Below are 18,522 nucleotides of genomic sequence, written 5' to 3' on the forward strand. Positions count from 1 at the left end.
AAGTGGTACTGCATTCAGCTGCTCACTAAACCCTGGTTAGAAAGGGGATGTGTACATACACCAGGCCCAAAATATCTTTATTCCAGGACCAGCAGAGGCACCACTTATCCAAGGGTGCTCGTTAGACACGTTTCTGTCAAACCAGCTAATCTGCTTTAACGTTCCCAGCTCTGTCTGTCTGTAATAAACCTTCTTCCACCATTTGTGGACTGAATTCAGAGGCAAGTCTGCATTGGCATAAGTCAAATCTTCCAGCCCCTGTAGCAAGGCTCAAGATGAGGTAGACTGCACAAGGGTTACTTCCACTCCCACGCCCTGCTGGGGCCAGCAGGAACAGTTAGCCTGTAACTGGCATGTCATTTCTGGCTTTGGGACAGAATCTGCCAGGATTTGAGTTGATATTCATAGAAATATTCATAAATTAAATCACATGGAGGGTCTGGGGTACCAGCAGTTACATGGCCTCATAACTCCTGATCATTGGAAGTGGGCTGTCTTTGCTCCAAAAGTGCACATTCTCTCACCCCTCTGTGTGAGTTGCGCTGTATTAGATTTACACACCATCCTCGTTAGAGGGGAGAGCTCGTCTGAAGCAGGATGACCTTCCTAACACCTCCTCTCCTTTCTCCCCAGATAATCTGATCAAAGCCATCCTGGCAGCAACCAAAGATTACCGTCTAACTCCAGCCCTTGACAGGTAAGATGAGATCTTTCGGGAACAGAGGGAGCTAATAGCCACGACTCCTCACATTTCCAGAATGAGCCCTCAGGGGCCTGCCTCAGTGGGCTGGGAACAGGAGATGGGGTTGTTGTCCCAGCGAGCCTGCTAACGCTGGCAGTTGGTTAGGTCACAACCTCAGGAGCCAACATTTACATTTAGACTTATCCTGATCTATGGCTGCAAAATGTGTCACACTGCCTGCCGCTGCCAGCTTGTCAAACAAGTGACTGACTGAGATTCAGCAAGCACTGTAACCCGTTGTCCCCTCCTCCCGTCCCTCCACCAGCAGACTCAGACCAGGGTATTCAGACAGAGAGGAGGGGCAAGCTTGTCCAGATCTCACTAATGCCTCTCACTTCCAGCTGGGATGTGACTGGGACCCTCAACAGGGGGATGGGGGTTTGGGCTGGCATGCTGCAGGGTGTGCATTCAGAATGATCTCCTTTCGACTTCCCTGTCCTAGCATAGAGCTCCCTGTAGAAAATTCCCGGAAGTCCCTACAGATTTCTGCTCACAGCTGCTCCACTGGACTGGGAGATGGGGCTTGCAGGTTACCCTTACACCTTCCATCAGGAGACGGAGCCTAATGCTTCCCTCGTGAAAAGCTGGAGAGGGCGTGGGAGAGAGCCTAAATAGGCTTTTGAGGCCTGAAGAAAAGTACCTGGAGCTCAGTCTCATAACTGAACAGGCAGAAATGGGAGCGGGTGATTTGATTATGGTGTATAAGTGCCTTTGGAGAGGGGGGAAGCAGTACTGGTGAGCTGCTGGACCTCCTAGGAGAACTGGTGGGTCCTTGTGATGCTTCCATGTCAAGCCTGGATGGGTTTCTGGAAGATGCTTTAGCTGATGATGATACAGGGGTAGCCGGGAAAGATATAATGGTCTATGATAGATGACAGGTTGGACTTGATGATCTAATGGTCTCTTCTCCCCTTAAGCGCTGCGAAATCTATTGATCTATTAATTGTTTAACACTGAAAAATGCAAGGTTCTCCACCTTGGGAGAAAAAACCTGCAGCATCCTTGTAGACTCGGCAGTGCTACATTGGATAGCACTACGGAAGAAAGAGACTCGGGGGTCATCATTGACCACAAGATGATCATGAGCCTGCAATGCGATGCTGCGGCTAGTAAAGCGACCAAAACGCCGGCTTGCATCCATAGATGCTTCTCGAAAAAATCCCAGGACGTCATTCTCCCCTTGTACTCGGCCTTGGTGAGGCCATAGCTGGAGTACTGCGTCCAGTTTTGGGCTCCACAATTCAAAAAGGATGTGGAGAAGCTTGAGAGGGTGCAGAGAAGAGCCACGCACATGATCAGAGGTCAGGAAACCAGACCTTACGACGACAGGCTGAGAGCCATGGGGCTCTTTAGCCTGGAAAAGCGCAGGCTCGGGGTGATCTAGTGGCCACCTGTAAGTTTATCAGGGGTGACCACCAGGATCTGGGGGAACATCTGTTCACCAGAGCGCCCCAAGGGATGACGAGCTCGAAGGGTTATAAACTACTGCAAGACCGTTTCAGGCTGGACGTAAGGAAGAATTTCTTTCCTGTCCGAGCCCCCAAGGTCTGGAACAGTCTGCCAGCAGAGGTGGTTCAAGCACCTACATTGACCACCTTCAAGAGTAAATTGGATGCTTATCTTGCTGGGATCCTATGACCCCAGCTGACTTCCTGCCCTTTGGGAGGGGGCTGGACTCGATGATCTTCCAAGGTGCCTTCCAGCCCGAATGTCTGAAATCTGTGAAATCTATGATCCTTCTCCGTGCTACTGCTGGTGGTAGGGACAGGGCTCCAGGCTTGCTCTTCTACTTGGGTGCTGCTGCTCCCTGCAGGAAAGATATCAGAGTAATGCAGGGGACTGTGGGAAAGAAAAGAGGGGGTCAGCATTGTGAGGGGGTGCATGGTGTCAGTCCTGCCCCGTTGCTCCCACATCCAGGCTCTGGCTCCATGGCAGCCCTGCATTTGTGCCCAGCAACTCATCCATTTGTGGGGAGCATGATGGTGCTGCTTTGGCCAGGGCATAGATGCAGCCAGTGCTCTCTGTTTGACATCCTCCTCTGAGGATCTGCAAGGAGCAGGGAAGAGAGGAGTGGGCCATGTGCCTGGGAATGCTAAAAGAAGACAGTGGGAGGGGGGTAAAATCAATTCCTCCAAATCATTAATCCCAGACTAGGTTTGCCCGAAATTGCGGAGTGGGGAGAGCGGGGTTGCCTCAGCCTCTGGGACCTGCGAAATGACAGGTAAAGATAAGACCATCCCCGTGCAGCAGGCTTTCCTGGCTGCTCTGGGCTTTGCCCTGGCACCCTCGCCAGCACTCGGCCCTCACCGAGCCGCAGAACTGATGCACACTGCGGCACGGGCTAACGCCCTGTTTGCTAAGGGGACCTCTGGATCTGGGTCAGGCCCAGCAGACAGGAAGGAGCTGCCTTTCCGCACAGCCCGCACCCAGCCGCGCTGTCGCCAGCCCTGCCGCTGTGCCCTGGGGATTCCTTCTTGGGTGCTGCTGTCACTGACCCTCAGTGAGGCCTGGGCACCCGCATGGCTAACAGTCGCCATGGAAGCTGAGATGGCAGGCATGCCTGCCCCTCCTGACCGCCCGCACGACCCGGTGCTGGAGCAAAGCACGCTCAATCCTTCAGCATCCTCACACACCCGTCCTCGGCTCCAGCTGATCCCTCCGTGGTCAGTACAGCTGCACCAAGCACGGCAGAGACCAGCTGCAGCACAGAGGGGTGGACGCTGCAGTTCAAATACAATGTGGAACATGGCCCAAGCGATGGCATGCTGTCTTAGCTGTTCCTTGTGGCTGCTTATTATGGGCCCCTCCCACCAAGCCATTCCCCACACCCATTTCCCAGTTTGAAGGAGTCAGAGCTCAAGGTGTGCAGCAGGACTGCCCTGCACCACAGCTCTGTTTGCTGGTTCTGAGATGGACGCTCGGGAAGGCACGAGGCAGCAGTCGGCCGTCCCAACAGATCTGGTAGCTGACCTCAGCTCACCCTCTCCTTCCAGTTCAGAATCCATCCCACCGCTTGTCCACTAATCCCCAACCCAGGCCTTGCAGCTCATCTGGTTCCTCTGCTCCCTCTCCAGAGGGGATCAACACCTGTAGTGGCTTCCTCCAGTGTCAGTTTGTCCCCTGAATATGGTGTTTTCCCATTTACAGTGAAAAGTAATTATTTTTCTATTCTTTCAGTAACTGAGGAGGTTGTTAAATGCAGCTGTACAATATTTGTAAGTCAATTGGCACTCACGAGTGTCAAAAGAAGTGGAACGCTTAACCGCTAATACTGGTTTTTAACAGTCCTTGGAGTTTTGGGGAAGTTCCAGAGATCTGGGGGGAAAAAGCTGATGCTCTGCCATTATTTAAAGGGTAAATGAGATGAGCAGTGTAATTAGGCTGATGAGCATGACATCGATCCCAGGCAAAATCATGGAAAGGTCGATCTAGGATGCAATCAGTATGGTTGGCAGTGTAGCTAATGTTAATTACTGTGGATTTTGTGGAAAATGCATCTTGTCAAGTACACTTGAGATTTTGTTTTGTGCTGTTGCAGGTTTTCTTGATACCAGTAGCTGTGTGCATATAGTGAGACTGCTGTAGGGTGTTTGACTTAGTGCCACGTGCTGTTCTGCTTTGGGTTTTTTTGGTTTGTAATGTAGTGCTGTACAAAGAAGCACTGGGAATCACTGGATTAGAAAATGCTTAACTCAGAGATCTAAAAAAGTCCTTGCAAGTGGGGAGTCGTCATTCTGCGGTGGTGCTGCTACTGGATCCATGTGGGGGGTGGGGGGTCTCTTTCCAGCCCAATGCAATCTCTATTAGTGATTTGGGAAACGTAAAATCATTGGTACTGATATTTGCAGATGCACAAAAACTGGTAGGATGGTAAATATTGATAAAGATAAGTCAGTGATTGGAACTGATCCAGATCAGCTGGTAGAGGCAGGCCGTGCAAGCAGCTGTTGTTTTAATAGCCAGATGCAAGGACTGAGAAATGGCGAGGTGGGGGAATGTGATAACAATAGGAAGGGCTTAGCGGTAGTGGTAGGTGACCATTCCAGCACGATCTGTGACACCGAGGGACAGAGGTAACATCTGAAGTTCTTCAGACACCCTTTGAAGCAATGCAAGAGTAATCCTGAAGGAAACCACTACTACAGGGGTTGGCAACCTCTGCCACGAGTGCCAGAGTGTGGCACGTGAAGCCATGTTGCTCAGCACACCACAGCCAGCCCCAGCTCTGAGCAGGCCCCTGCTGCTGGCCATGGAGCCTGGGCTGCTTGCAGTGGGTGGCAAGGAGGCCGCAAGCCCTGCTGTGAGCAGCCCGGTCCCAGTGGTGGAGGGCAGAGGTCTGCCCAGAGTCTGGGCTCTGTGGTGGGCAGTAGGGTCCTGCCCAGAGCCCAGGTTGCTCGCAACAAGTGGCTGCACCAGTGTCTGTAGTCCCAGCCCAGCTCGTCTCCAGCAGTGGCTGTACGCACGCCACAGGGGGCATGGTGGAGAAGGAGCTGGGGCTGCGCTGCCACAAGGATTGGGCCCCTCACGGCTGCCCCCTCACCCTCCTGGCACACCGACATCTTCCAAGTGGAGGTTGCAGGACTTTTTGGCACTTGGCCCAAAAATATTGCTGATCCCTGCACTGCTATTTAAAAGACTTCAGAATGGAGCTCTCCCTGTTATGTATGTACTCTGTACAGAGCACAACAGGGGACCCCTCGAGTCCTCCAGTATCCCACAACGCTATGTCCCTTCCCCCACACTTCCCCACAAATGGAGGAGGGGAAGCACAAGAAACTGCTTGGGGTGGAGGCGTCCTGGGGGACAGAGCCCGAGCAGACAGAAGATCGCTCAGGGACAGTCAGCTGCACTGGCCCCTCTTCCCCCCGCGATGGGGGCACAGCTCCCTGTCAGACCCCCCGGCCGCATGTGGTCACAGCAGTCTGGAAGCACCCTGGCATGCAGCTGCACACTGAAGAGCTTCACCTGTCCTGTCTGTTCCTGCCCTCGATGTGGAAGCAATTCCTGGTGGCTTTAATTCAGCAGAAGAAGCTGTAATGAGCCAAACAGATGCAGTCTGTAAATGAGTGCATGTTTCTAGCAGTGAGAGGGTTTAGTCATTGCTATGAAGCCTTTGAGGCTGGATGTCATCCTGCAAAGGGTACAATCAGATGAATGACTTGGTGAGCAGTTAAATGGATGGGTGAACTCTTGTTTGCTAAGGGCCAAGCTCGTGGGATTCAGCTCTCATTTGCACAGGGTAAGAGTGTGCACGTGGGCAGTTACCTCAGAGCAGCTGATGTGTGGTGAACTGCCACCCCGGCTTTTACCTGCTGTGTCCACTCATCCTGGAGTGACCCTAGTGCCCTGCCCTCAAATGGGCGCCCTGCTCTCTGGCATGCTCAGTGTCTCTGAGCCCTGGGTTCAGCTGCATGTGCCAGAGACTGGGGTGGGTGTTCAGGGAGCGAGGAGTGCAGAGGATGGGCATCCTGCTGAGGATGGGACCAAACCGACAGCATTTGACCTAACCCATGACAAACCTGGGACTGGTGCTGAAAATGAGACTGTCGTGGTGGAAGCCGAATGCTTACTCCCATCTTATGCCCTAAATGGAGCCTGATGCAGAAATTGGAGGCCCAGGAGAAGATGCCATGGGCTGTTTGAGAGGTCACACTGGACAGTCAGAACAGCCCATGGCTCTACGGAGTCCATGAAAAGTACACGTCGCCTCTCAGGACCGGATATCTTCATTATAGTCCTACCTCTCTGCAGGGCTTGTCACCATCTTCACGTTAATGTGGCTGCAGCTGAAGTCCTGACACCTTCCTTTCCCCACCTCCACCACATGTGCACCTTCTTCTTTTTGACAAAACTTTTTTCCTCTCTGGGTTCTAGCTCGTAAATTTGGGATTAATGGACTCCTTCCTCTCCTTGCCACATGTATTGGCTGCACTATCAAATCCTGCTGCACTGTTCTCCCTAACTCTCCCATCCTCTCCTGTCTGGCCCAATGTCCATGGTCCGTTTGCATGCCCTAAGCGTGTCCTGACTTGGCTGCTATAATCACCAGCCCCCTTTTGGCCTTAGTGACACGCAGGCTTGCCCTGTCCCGCCATCCAGAGCAGAGCAGCCGAAGTTCTCCTGCTCATCAGCAGACCCAGCTGTGTCATCGCGGGTGCTGTGTTCCCCTAATGTATTTGTAGCTGTGCTTGGAAGCTGCCGAGCGCTCCTTGGGCACTGTGTTACTGCGTGCCTGTGGCGTCAGCTGGCAGGCGTAGCAGTAGATCAGTCCTCAGTCATTTTGTTCCACCTCTAAAGTTCACTTCAGGCCCAGTCTTAGTGACTGACACCAGAGCCTGGCAGGAGTGAGCCACCTCTGCAATTTTATGAGAAATGGTTGCAGTGAAGCAGCATCTTGATGTCGCCCAAGGATTAATTTCTTGCTTGCTAGCAAAAAGAGAAAGTCTGCTGATGTCATGCCTCTTCCCCCCACTCTGTGCTTGTGACACTGGGCCTTTCTTCTCTTTGGACTGCTCTCTTGTGACAGGGGAAAAAGAATCAGGCCTGTAGTTCCTGAAGCTCTTCTTGTTTTGGGGCCCAGGTAGGTGAGGCCCTGACGAGAGCACTCAGAGGAGTGTTTTCTCCGGTTCCTCCAGTATTCCTCAGGGCATCTAGGCGGAGCACGGTGGAGCAGGCACGCGCCAGCCTGGATGGGCGCTGTCCGTGCCTCATACTCGCCGCTCCACTGGGTTCAACCCTTTTGGGGGTGTCCAGAGCAAAGTCCTGCGGAGCCCTGCTGTGGCTGGGTAAGAGCCCGAAGCAGGAAGGCTTCTTGTATCACTCAGGACTAGCTGCAACTGGCCTTTTACGTCTCCTGAAATGCCCAGGGCCATTGAATCATAGAAGAGTTGGGCTGGAAGGGACCTCAGGGGATCGCATCTAATCTAGCTCCCTGTTAAAAGCAGGATCAGGCCTGTTTGGGAAAGTCAACACTGGTCTCTTAAAATTTCAGTCTCTGAGTGCCTGTTTCACATACCGTACGGTGTCTCCTTCCACGTGCATCAGGGTGACTTCGTCTGAGCATGGTCGTGTCTGCAGGATAACACGGTAGCAACATCAAGCTCTTATGTACTGCTGCTTAGTCTGTTAGACAAGGGGTTGGGGTCAGCGTCCCCATTTGCACACATGGGGAAAGTGAGCCGAGGGTTGGGGGTGGGGGAACTCTCTTGCCCCACTAGTGATCGAGGTCACTAAGCCAAGCAGTGGCAGTGCCAGGTATTGCACCCAGGTCTCTGGGTCTCAGCCCGGTGGTGTGTCTACTGGGTTTGGGACTCGTCATCACGTTGCAGGAGGCCGACCTGCCATTCAGTCTTCCTGTCCTTTGTGTGATCAGATGCCATCTGTGTTGCAGGTGCTAATCTCTGGCATACCGACTGGATCAGTCACACTTCGTTTAGTGGAGAGAAGGGACTTTCCTCAGTATCTTTTACTAGATTATGAAATGAAGGTTGGGTAACGGCTTAGGTAACTTACGGGTTTAACTGAAGCCAGCCAGATCCAGGAAGCAGCAAGAGGAGCTTGCCTCTCCTAGTCATGCTGCAGGTGGTATGCAGTATTGGGCACTTTGCCCTGTGTGCCAGGTGGCCATGATAAACTGAGCTAAGGATGGAGCATGACCCTGTCCTCCCCTCTCCCCCACAGCTCAGCTTCCTTTCCTTAAAACTCCTGGTGTTCCCAGAGGTTTCCCGGCACGCGTGGATAGCCGCAAGCTGCACAGAAGCTGGGCTGTAAGTGGCTCTGTGTAAGTGAACAACTTAACCCCCAGCTGTTCCCTGTTCCCTCCACAGTCTTAGCTGCCGGCGCTGTATCATTGTGGGAAACGGTGGAGTGCTTGCAAACAAGTCGCTGGGGTTGAAAATCGATGAATACGATATTGTCGTCAGGTGAGTCCTCAGGGCCCCTCTGTTCCCATCCTCCCTTTTCAGTAGAAGCTGATGCTCTACATACACGAGGGTCTCAGCTCCCCACAGCTCACACCTTAACCAGCGATGAACTGCACGGGCAGTCAGGGGGCAGCATGTGGTCGGGGGAGAATTAACCTGGCCTATAAAGGTGCCTGCGTTGTGTCTGCTTGCAGTCACCTCAAAGGGCAAGGCAGTTCATGCCCATATTGAAGCCTCCAGGTCTTTTCCAGCTGCCTTCCCTTCAGTGACCCACTTCCCTGTTCTGCCAACATCCTTCTCTTCTGCCTGATACCTACTATTTGCTTTTGTCGGAGGTGCTTCCACGCAGCTCTGGCAGACACTATAGATAAACACGGGCACAGCACTCCCTGGGCCTTGCCTGGTGCTTCAGAGGTGGTCAGGAGCAAAAGAGCGTGCTGACCACAGTGAGAAGGTCTGAGAAAGAAGTGGGGCTGCCCTGCAGTAAGGGGTAGAAATCAAGGGTAATCTAGGTGTGGCCCCCAAAACCAAATGAATAGTTGCCTGTTTTCCATAAGACCAGTGATAACACGTCTGAGGGTGATGGCAAATGGCAAGGAGGGCCCAGAAATGGAAACTATCACCGCCATCATGGGAGCTGAACTCAAAAAGCAAAATGCTCACAGGTTGTGGTGCTGAGGCAGCCTCTATCCCTAAATTCTAGGGGGGAAAACCACATGAAATAACAGGTGCGGGAACAAGGATTATTAATCAATCTATTTGGGTTGGGTTGGGTTGGGTTGGGTTGGGTTGGGTTGGGTTGGGTTGCGTTGGGGAGAACAGTGCAACTGGAGAGTAGCAGAGAGAGTGCCTGTACTCACAAAGGGGTTGAGAAAAGCAGGGGAATAGACCCGTGTGAGCAGCCACAGGGTGCTAACCTGACCTCAGCTGAATGCCAGGCCTCAGAGCAAGTTTGGAAGGAAGGAGTACTTGAAGACAGAGAAGTGAACAAAAATGAGCCAAAATGCATCATGGGTTTATCAAAGGCTGATCATACCAGGCCACACTGCTATCTGTTCTTGATAAGATGATTGATTTTCCAGACAAGGGAAACACAGCAGATCTTGTCTAGCTGGACTTCAATAAAGCCCTTGACACAGAGCCACGTGGAAATTTATTAGCTGGCTGGAGAGGATGGGGATTAGTATGAGAACTATAAGGTTAACAGCGAGCTAGGAAATGGGGTTAATTAGAGATTAATTAACATTTCTCTTGTAATTCCAAGAGACTTAAGTAACCAGGTGGGCGAGTCTGGGAAGGTGCCTGCTCTCAGCCCCTCTCTCACATCCAGGCACCTGGATCAGTGGGAGCTCATCAGTGGACATGAGAGAAGAGGAGGAAGGCTGGGGTGTATTAGTTGATCTTGGGATGACCATGAGCCAAATCTGATGCAGTCACCAGAAAGGCAGGTGCAAGCCATTTCCAGTAGCAAATGGGGTGAGCCATTTCCAGCAGCAATGTGGAAGCAGTAATGCCAGGCCCAGGTGGGACCTCACCTGGGGAGCTGCATGTAGTACTGCTCGTCCCATTCCACAGCAACAAATTCTGCCTGGCACAAGGGCAGAGAGGGACTGTGTGGTTTTGCTGAGAGGTCAGACAGTGGATTTTTCTGGGATGTTTGGTCAGGGCTGATCCTGCCTAAGGGTGGACTTGGACTGGATGTGACCTCCACAGCTCCCTGCCAGCCCTGTGGCTCTGAGCCTGTGATTTCAGAGATGATCAGGGAAACAGAGAGTTGACCTTAGAGAAGAGAGGATAAAGAGCTGGGCTTTTTTAGGTAGGCAAAACAAAGGCTGAGAGGGAAGGGGTCTGCTCTCTGCCACTATGCCCGGGTAAGCATCAGGGAAGGAGAGGAGCCATGTTGGCAAGCAGGCCAGGTGGCACAAGAGCACGTGGGTCTGAGGGGGGGCGTGAAGGAATTCAGCTGGAAGTTCGGAGGAGGTCTGCGCCTGAAGAGTGTGAGGGTTTTTTCATTAGTACTACGAGGGAATTAGCCGTGTCCATCTGAAGTCAGGCAGAAGGCAGGGTAGAGTTACACCTTCTAGACGAACTGAATCAGAGATGCATAGGCTTTTGTGAGCAACCGCTCACTTCAGCAGATATCATGATGAAGTGAAGGTGTAATGAAGTGAGCTGCATCTCAGCATCTCTAATGCAGTTAGTCTAGAAGGTATAACTATGATCCTAGGAACTGTTCATACCTACGTGCTTGGTCCTGGATGTGAGGAAGGGTCTGCTGAGTGGTTTGACAGCTCCCTGCCCCGGTGCGCTCTCGTTCCCATGGCTAGCAGGGCATGGTGACTGCTTCGGTGAGCTCTTGTGACTTCTAGTCCTTTAGCCTGAGCTGGGATGCACCAAACTCATTTAATTAGTGCTCCTCCTGAGACTCCAACTGTGCCTGCAAAGCTCTTCGCACTAGGCCACCCACTGAGGCCCAAATCAAAATGTCCCCACTCCTTTCAAAATGAAAAGCTGGAGCCTTCTCCTCACCTCCCCAAATCTGCAGCCAGTTTGCAGACTGGGATGGTGAGGGGGCATCTGAGCCCCTGTATGGGCTGGGGGTGGGAGAGGGACTGAAAAGGTTAAACAAAGCCAGGTGCCTGGATGTGAGAGAGGGGCTGAGAGCAGGCACCTTCCCAGACTCGCCCACCTGGTTACTTAAGTCTCTTGGAAACTGGGGTGAGGCAAGCTTTTCTTTCTGCATGCATCTACCTCGTTGTGTCCTGAGCTGTGGCACTGCCTTACAGAGCTGCGCAGGGGCTGGATCTGGGGGCTCAGGACCATTTTTGAGAGAGAGAAATGTGGAAACTCCCCCCAGTGCAGTGAGTGGAGAAAACAGCCCACGTGTACACGTGAAAAGGCCATTAGCTTGGGCAGCAAATACAGTCTTGGCAAATATTGACCTTTTCCCTGGAGGTAGAATTGGAGCCCATGATACCTGGGTGCTCTATTAAACTGTGAGCAGCAGCAGGTCAGAGCTAAGACTCTCCACGTCCCAAGCCTCAGGGCTTCTGCTGGTGAGAGCTGTTGTGTTTCAGTCAATTCCCATGTGTTCTTCAGTAAAAAAAATAAAAAAATAAAAAAATATGCCTGCTTAAAGCCACGAGCAGGATCAGGAGTGCTCCTCTCAGGTAATACTGACTCTTTGATAGCGCTCAGAGACTGGTCAGGGGTCGGGGCCCCGCAGTGCTGATATTTTAAACAGATGAGGAGGACAAGAGGCAACACGTGGCAGAAAGCAAACCACTGCTGGCGAGGCTGGTGGGATGGAGATGTGATGTTGCCCTAAGGAAGACACCTCAGTGACAGCGTGTCCTGACGGAGGCAGAGTCAAGCCCCGAGGAAAGCTGCTTCGCAAACCTGGGCTCTGGCTGCCAGAAGTTTTCCTGCTCAGTTGCCATGAGATACCTGGGGCGCACACCTCTGAGCTGGGTTGCTGGTTCATTAACATGACTCTATTGCTGGGCTCCATCAGCAGCTCGCACTCTGGCCCCGCGCTCTGGGCTGAGGAGCTCATATTGCCGGGGAAATGGTTTATTTTTGCTCCTGTCTCTCTAGATAAAATGCATTGTTCCTGAGTGGGGGGATTAGCAGGGGGATTAGCAGACCCTGCAGCAGAAGAGCAAATCCAGCAGCAGAGAACAAGACTCTGGTCAGATAATTACACACTGAAATGTGAAAATACTCCAGGCACCTGCCTTCCTCCGATGCCCAAGCAGGCAGATGAAAGGAGGCACAATGGCCTGTGTTTGTAGTGAGAGCAGTGTCTGGCCACTTACTTAGTGTGAAGCTGCTGGTGAGAAAGGTCAGGGTAGCTCAGAGACAGACACAGAAAATGTTTGAAGTTTGCAGTATGTTCAGTAGAGAAATCGCACGCCAGGTGTCATATATGTGACCATACAGGTAGCCTCAGAAACAGGCCGATAGTCAGCCCACTCTCAGTTCCTGGGCTTGGATGCTTCAAAGATAACGTATAAATCAGGGAGGGGTAAAAATAATAAACCCAATTACTGGTTCAAAAAAAAATCACTTAGGTCATGATTTTTATTGGCATGTTGCTAGTTCTTAACATTCTTCACAGTTTAGGCTGTTAAACTGGCAACGCGGGTTGTTTGTTCCTGTTCACCTAGGAAGAGTTTTGGATTTGACAGAGATTTTTTCTGCTATGATGCTTCACACTTAAAATGCTCATTTGTGCCACAAAAGACCAGCCCCAAGCATCACGAACATCTGCACTGTGAAAACAACACGAACTTGAGAAGCAAATGGGCCACGCTGTATTTATAACAAATAGGGTTTTCCAGTGCCTCGAACCAGGCAAGGCAACATAGGTGCAAGAATTCAACCCGACTCTTGTCCTCCATCAGAGCTTAAAGTCAGTGGGACTCATGCCCCGAAGTAACACAGCTCTGGGCTCCTAGTCTTGAAAATGTTGCTCTCTAGGAATAAAGACCTTCCCGTGCACTCAGGATGTGAAGACCTCCTCTCTGCTGACGCCACAGCGGTTGTGCTTTTTGAAGTGACAAAGATTTTGTCACTCTGAGGAGGGTCGGTGACGATCCTGGAAATGTTTGAAGTATGTGACTAGTTCCCCCAAGTTAGAATCATAGATTAGGAGGTCGCCTCGTCCAGGGCCCTGCTCAGTGGAGCTCTTCTTAGGGATAAGGTTTCCAGTTTTGAAAAACAGGATACCTGTCAGATTGGTGGGGGGCACGATATGCTGGTGCCCTGCTCATGCCATTGAGCCTCGCTCTCAGGCCAGAGCCCACCCACCCCCAGTGCTGCTGCCACCCCTCATTCCTGACCTGCAGACCCCTGGCCTTGCTGGTGCCCCTCATTCCCCACCCACAGTACCCTGCCCCCTGGGCCATGCTGGTGTCCCTCACTCCCTACCCACAGCCCCCCTGTCCCTACTGGTGCCCCTCACTCCTGATCTGCAGCCCCTTGGTGCTGCCAGTGCCCTGCACTCCTGCCCCACAGTCCCCCGCCCCCAGTGCCCCTCACTCCCAAGCCATAGTATCCCCAGCCCCACCGGTGCCTCCCACTCCCAGCCCACAGGCCCTGCTCCCCACAACCCTGCAGTGTCTCCCACCCACCCCACAAGCACAGGCACCAGCCCTGGTGCATGCAGCTCCCTACTGCCCCTGAAAAGCCCCCTTCCTCCTTGCCCCGCTGCAGCCCTAGTGCTGGCAGGCACCCACCCTCTCCCTACTCCCACACACACCCATCCTCACCATACACCCCTGCCACATGCACACAGACTCACATGCCCCACCCAGCTCTCTGGACAGTCCCCAAGCCCGGGCCTTCCAACCCCTGCTTCCCATGGATTTACTTGCACCCAGCTACTGGGACTGCTCCTACCACCCTGCCTGGCTGCATGCCAGCCACGGGAGTGTACATACACACAGGCACATGCACACAGCGCCCCCTCCCTCCATTCACCCTCTCCCAGCTCCCCCCAGCCCCAAGCAGCTCCTTGCTAGGGCAAGCTGGGAAGTGCCAGAAAGACTTTGATGCTGAGCAGAGGAAAATCCTGGACTTTTGTTCATATTTTTAACAACTGCCCAAACAGAGATTGGAGGAACCAGAAGGAGGACATGTCCAGGAAACCCATATGTATGGTAACCCTAAATAAAGTCCTATACCTGTTGGTAGACTCAGGGCCTTTAGCTTCAGTATTTTGCTTTTCCTCTATCATTTCTGTCACATCCAGCTGTGAGACCCCAGTGGCAAAGGCCCACAAAATGCTGCAGTTTGGTTCATGACACATTTTAATTTTGAATTGGGAGAGCACAGATTTTCACAGTAGGTTTCCAGAGTCCCAAGGTGGGAGTGCAGATAGAGTAGATTTGCTTTTTGTTTTTGAAATCTAGCAATTGAAATTGCTGCTCCTTGGTCTGAACTTCTGTAATGCACCTCACAGACAATCCTGTTTGTGGCTGGGGCTGCTGTGTCCCTTGCCCTATAGGGAAAGAAATGAGAAACTATGGCAGCATCTTCTCTGTTTTCCTTGCAGGCTGAACTCTGCCCCGGTGAAGGGCTTCGAAAAAGATGTGGGTGGCAAAACCACTCTGAGAATTACCTACCCTGAAGGAGCCATCCAGAAAATGGAGCAGTACGAGAAGGATTCCCTCTTTGTTCTGGCTGGTTTCAAGTGGCAAGATTTCAAGTGGCTGAAATACATCGTTTATAAGGAGAAAGTGGTAAGAACATCACTGGAGTGAGGGGAGCGGGGCAGTGGTAGGGGGTCGGTGTTGCGGCTGAGCCGCAGGGTGAAATGTGAGAAGTGTGCCTGGAGCCGTCCCCTCTCCCCCCTCTCCCACGAGGCTGCCTGCAGAAGCAGCAGCAAGCTGCAGCTCAGGCAGCGTGGGTCACGGGGTGCACGGTGTTCAGGGAGTTGTTCTCTAGAGCAACAGTGGATATCACTGCTGCTGAAGGGGAACATTCACCCCCATTTTTTGTGCTGAAACCCACTTCAGGAGGACAAAAAATTGCTGGTTTCAGTAGCAAAAAAAGGGGGGCAGTTCCCCCCTACCAGGAGCCAACTCCACTGCTGCTCTAGGGCTGCGGTTCTCAAACTTCTTTGTACCAGGACCCATTTGTAAACATCAATGGGCAGTCCTGACCCACTGCCCCCAGCCCCACCCCCCATGTGTGGGATATGGGGGGCCCAAGCAGCCCCTTGCAGGCTGGAGCTGTGCCAACCTACAAGGGAAGATCCACGGTTTCCCACATTTTTCTCTTTTAAAGGAGAATCCATTTTTAAAGTTTATTCGCAACCCTTTCACATATTCTTGCAACCCATTTTTGGGTTGAGAAACACTGCTCCAGAGAACTATGGTTTCCAGACCACCTTGCACCCCATGACGAACATTGCCTGCATGGCTGCAGTGTGCAGCCAGGACATGCAAGCTGAGCAGAGAATAGGGGAGTGAGCTGCCCCTGCTCCCCACTTCTGGCGCCCTGGGCCCATGTCCACTCCCCTGCTCCACACTACACTGGTGTGACGATGCCACATCTGCAGCTGCGCAGGGTTATGCCCATCTCTGCCAGTGCACCTGCATTTAACTGAACTCTTCTTTTTGTACCCTGGACCCAAGTGCCAATGAAAGGGCCTTTCCAGTGCGGCTGAATGGATAATGGTTTTTTCCATCCTGGTGCATTCTGGGCTCATACCCAAAATGAGTGTTAAAAACTTACAAATCTTGTGCTATAAACAGAGAGAGAAGCTAATTGCAGAGCAGTCCCATATGCTGGGTGCCAAGTAGCGTGTTTCATACATTCCTACAGCTTAAGGCCAGGGGGACCGTAGTTCATCTGATCCAAACTGCAGTATATCACAGGCCATTACATCCCACCCAGTGGCCCTAAACTGAGCCCAAGCATGAACACGTATCTTTAGGGAAGGCACCTGGGCTTGAGTTGACACATCAAGCCCTGGTGAAGCCACCATTTCCCTGGCTACATTTTTTTTCCCCAGTGAATTTTGCTCATGATTTTCCTCTGCTTTGGCAGCTAGTCCTTCTAGCCAAGCCAAGCCTGCATATGGGTATCCTACTGCCTGGGGTTCATCTTTAGCTTGGACCAGATGGAAAGTGTCCATCCATGATTGCTGGCCCATAGGCACCCCATGGCTCCCACTGCAGGGGCTAATTCATCTTTCTCTGCCATAATGCAGTTGCACATAGCGTTACCACGTGTCACCATCGTGGGAGGAAAGAATTGTCTGCCATTTTTAGACACTCTAATGATGACTCAAGAATGTGTTTATCTTCCTGGAAACCTGCAAATACTTCAGCTGCTTGTTTGGCATCAGGGCACAGAGTCTTCCCTTGTGGTGGGGAAAGGGCTGAGTTCATGGCTGTGCAGGGGAATCTCTTCTGCTCCCTTCGTACCCCTCACACAGAGAAGCCTGCACAATAGCTCTCTGATAGCTTGAGAAATATTAGCTTGCTTTCTGATCTACAGCAGATGTGGAGACCTCTCTGCTGGTTTGCTGCCTTGTGTGTCTGGAGCGTATGAGGGGATGCTAGCAATTCAGCATGTGCAATGAGAAAACAGTCTGGGAACAGAGTAACATGCAGCTGCCCTGTAGATGGGCTCACAGTCCTAGAATTGTAAACAGTGTGGGTTGGGAGGGCCGTTCAAGAAGTCGCATATAGTCCAACCCCTGGCTTCAAGCAGGACCAGCCCCAACTACATCATCCCAGCCAAGGTTTTGTTGAGCTAGGACTTAAAAACCTCCAAGGATGGAGAGTCCACCACCTCTCTAGGTAACCTGTTCCAGTGCTTTACCACCCTCCTAGTGAAAGAGATTTTCCTAAGATCCAACCTCAACTTCCCTTGCTGCAGCATGAGCCCATTGCTCCTTGTCCTGTCATCTGCCCCCACTGAGAGCAGTCCAGCTCTGTCCTCTTTGCAGCTCCCCTGCAGGGAGGTGAAGGCTGCTATTTGATCCCCCTCTGTCTTCTCTTCTCTGGACTAAATTAGCCCAGTTCCCTCAGCCTCTCCTCACCAGTCCTGTCCCCCAGCCCCCAAACCATTTCTATTGCCCTCCACTGGACTCTCTCCAATGTGTCCAGATCCTTTCTATAGGGGGGGCCACAGCTGGACACAGGACTCCAGATGTGGCCTTCAGAGTGCTGAACAGAGGGGAAGAATCACTGCCCTCCATGTGCTGGCACCGCTCCTGCCCATGCAGCTCAGGATGCCATTTGCTTTCTTGGCACCAAGGGCACACGGCTGGCTCCTGTTCAGCTCCGTGTCCCTTGTCCCCCTCAAGTCCTTTTCTGCAGAGTCCATGGTCCAGCTTTGACTTAGCTCATGCTCTCAGCTTTATTTAGTTCAAGGGTACTGTGTGAATGATGGTGACGATATGCCTGAGAGTGGGGTTGAATGGACTCTGAAAACTGGAAAGGTACAGTCAGAACTAATCCTCTCACGTTCCCTTTGTGTTGCTTGTATCACACTCTTGTCCCTGCCACCGGACAAGAGTCTGGGGTTACACAGCAGAGCCTAATATTACTCTTCAGCCAGAGCACGTTAGTAGGAGCTCCCAGCATATAGTAAGAATCCAAAAGGGAGAATAACACACTTGGGAAGAGGTGAAATGGCCCTTGCTGCCCTGCCACAGCGCAGCACGGTGACCAGCCTGGCAGGACAAGCTTGGCATGGGGTTGAGGGTGTCGGGTTCAGCGTTTTTTCTGCAGAATGCTTCAGGGCTGGTCCTGGCAGCCTGCAGAGGGGAACGGTCCAAGAGCTGGCACTGGGTGGAGGAGGAGGTCTGCTGTGGTGGGGATGACCTTTCTTGAATGACAGAGCCGGCAGCGTGGAAGGAGCGGAGAGTCCTAACCTGCAGCACAGAAGAGTGGCACCTGGATCCGTTCCAGGAGGCCTGTGCCTGGCCTGTCTGAGCAATGCTGCCCATCAGCAGTCTCGTTTGTACACTCCTCTCCGGACTAGCACCAGCATCCTGCCCCTCTGCCGGGTGCTCCACCCAACCGCCCTGCCCAGGGGAGAGCCGTGGCTTCGTTCAAGGAGCTGATCTCTTGCTGCTGGCACCAGCTGAGCCACTGAGTGTGTGGGGGGATGGAGGATGTATTCAGGGAGGGGGAGAGACCTGGGATGCAGAGAAGTGTCTCATCAAGTTCAGTAGCGACCTTTCTCAATCCTGATTTTTCCCTGACTTCCTCTGGAACGTGGGATCTATTTGAGTGCATTTCAAGAGATGTGGCCTTTCCCCTGGGCTGTCACCTGGGACACCAGCCGTTCTTCCCTCTGTTCGTTTCTTTTGTTTGGGAGAAGCTTGCAGGAACG

General features: G+C 52.4%; 1 protein-coding gene across 8 annotated transcripts in view; it reads left to right on the forward strand.

Moving 5' to 3' along the window:
- Positions 1-18,522, forward strand: part of ST3GAL3 (ST3 beta-galactoside alpha-2,3-sialyltransferase 3) — a 278,014-nt gene that overhangs the window by 213,656 nt on the left and 45,836 nt on the right. For all 8 annotated transcript variants that reach the window (XM_090046552.1, XM_090046548.1, XM_090046553.1 and 5 more), the window contains 3 exons: positions 634-697; positions 8,569-8,664; positions 14,723-14,909. In XM_090046552.1, the coding sequence (XP_089902678.1) occupies positions 634-697; positions 8,569-8,664; positions 14,723-14,909 (347 nt within the window). The remainder of the gene's footprint in view (positions 1-633; positions 698-8,568; positions 8,665-14,722; positions 14,910-18,522) is intronic.

The sequence above is a fragment of the Crocodylus siamensis genome, chromosome 5 (assembly GCF_052110815.1).
Source record: "Crocodylus siamensis isolate JL-2025a chromosome 5, ASM5211081v1, whole genome shotgun sequence".
In the NCBI taxonomy this organism is placed as follows: domain Eukaryota; kingdom Metazoa; phylum Chordata; order Crocodylia; family Crocodylidae; genus Crocodylus; species Crocodylus siamensis.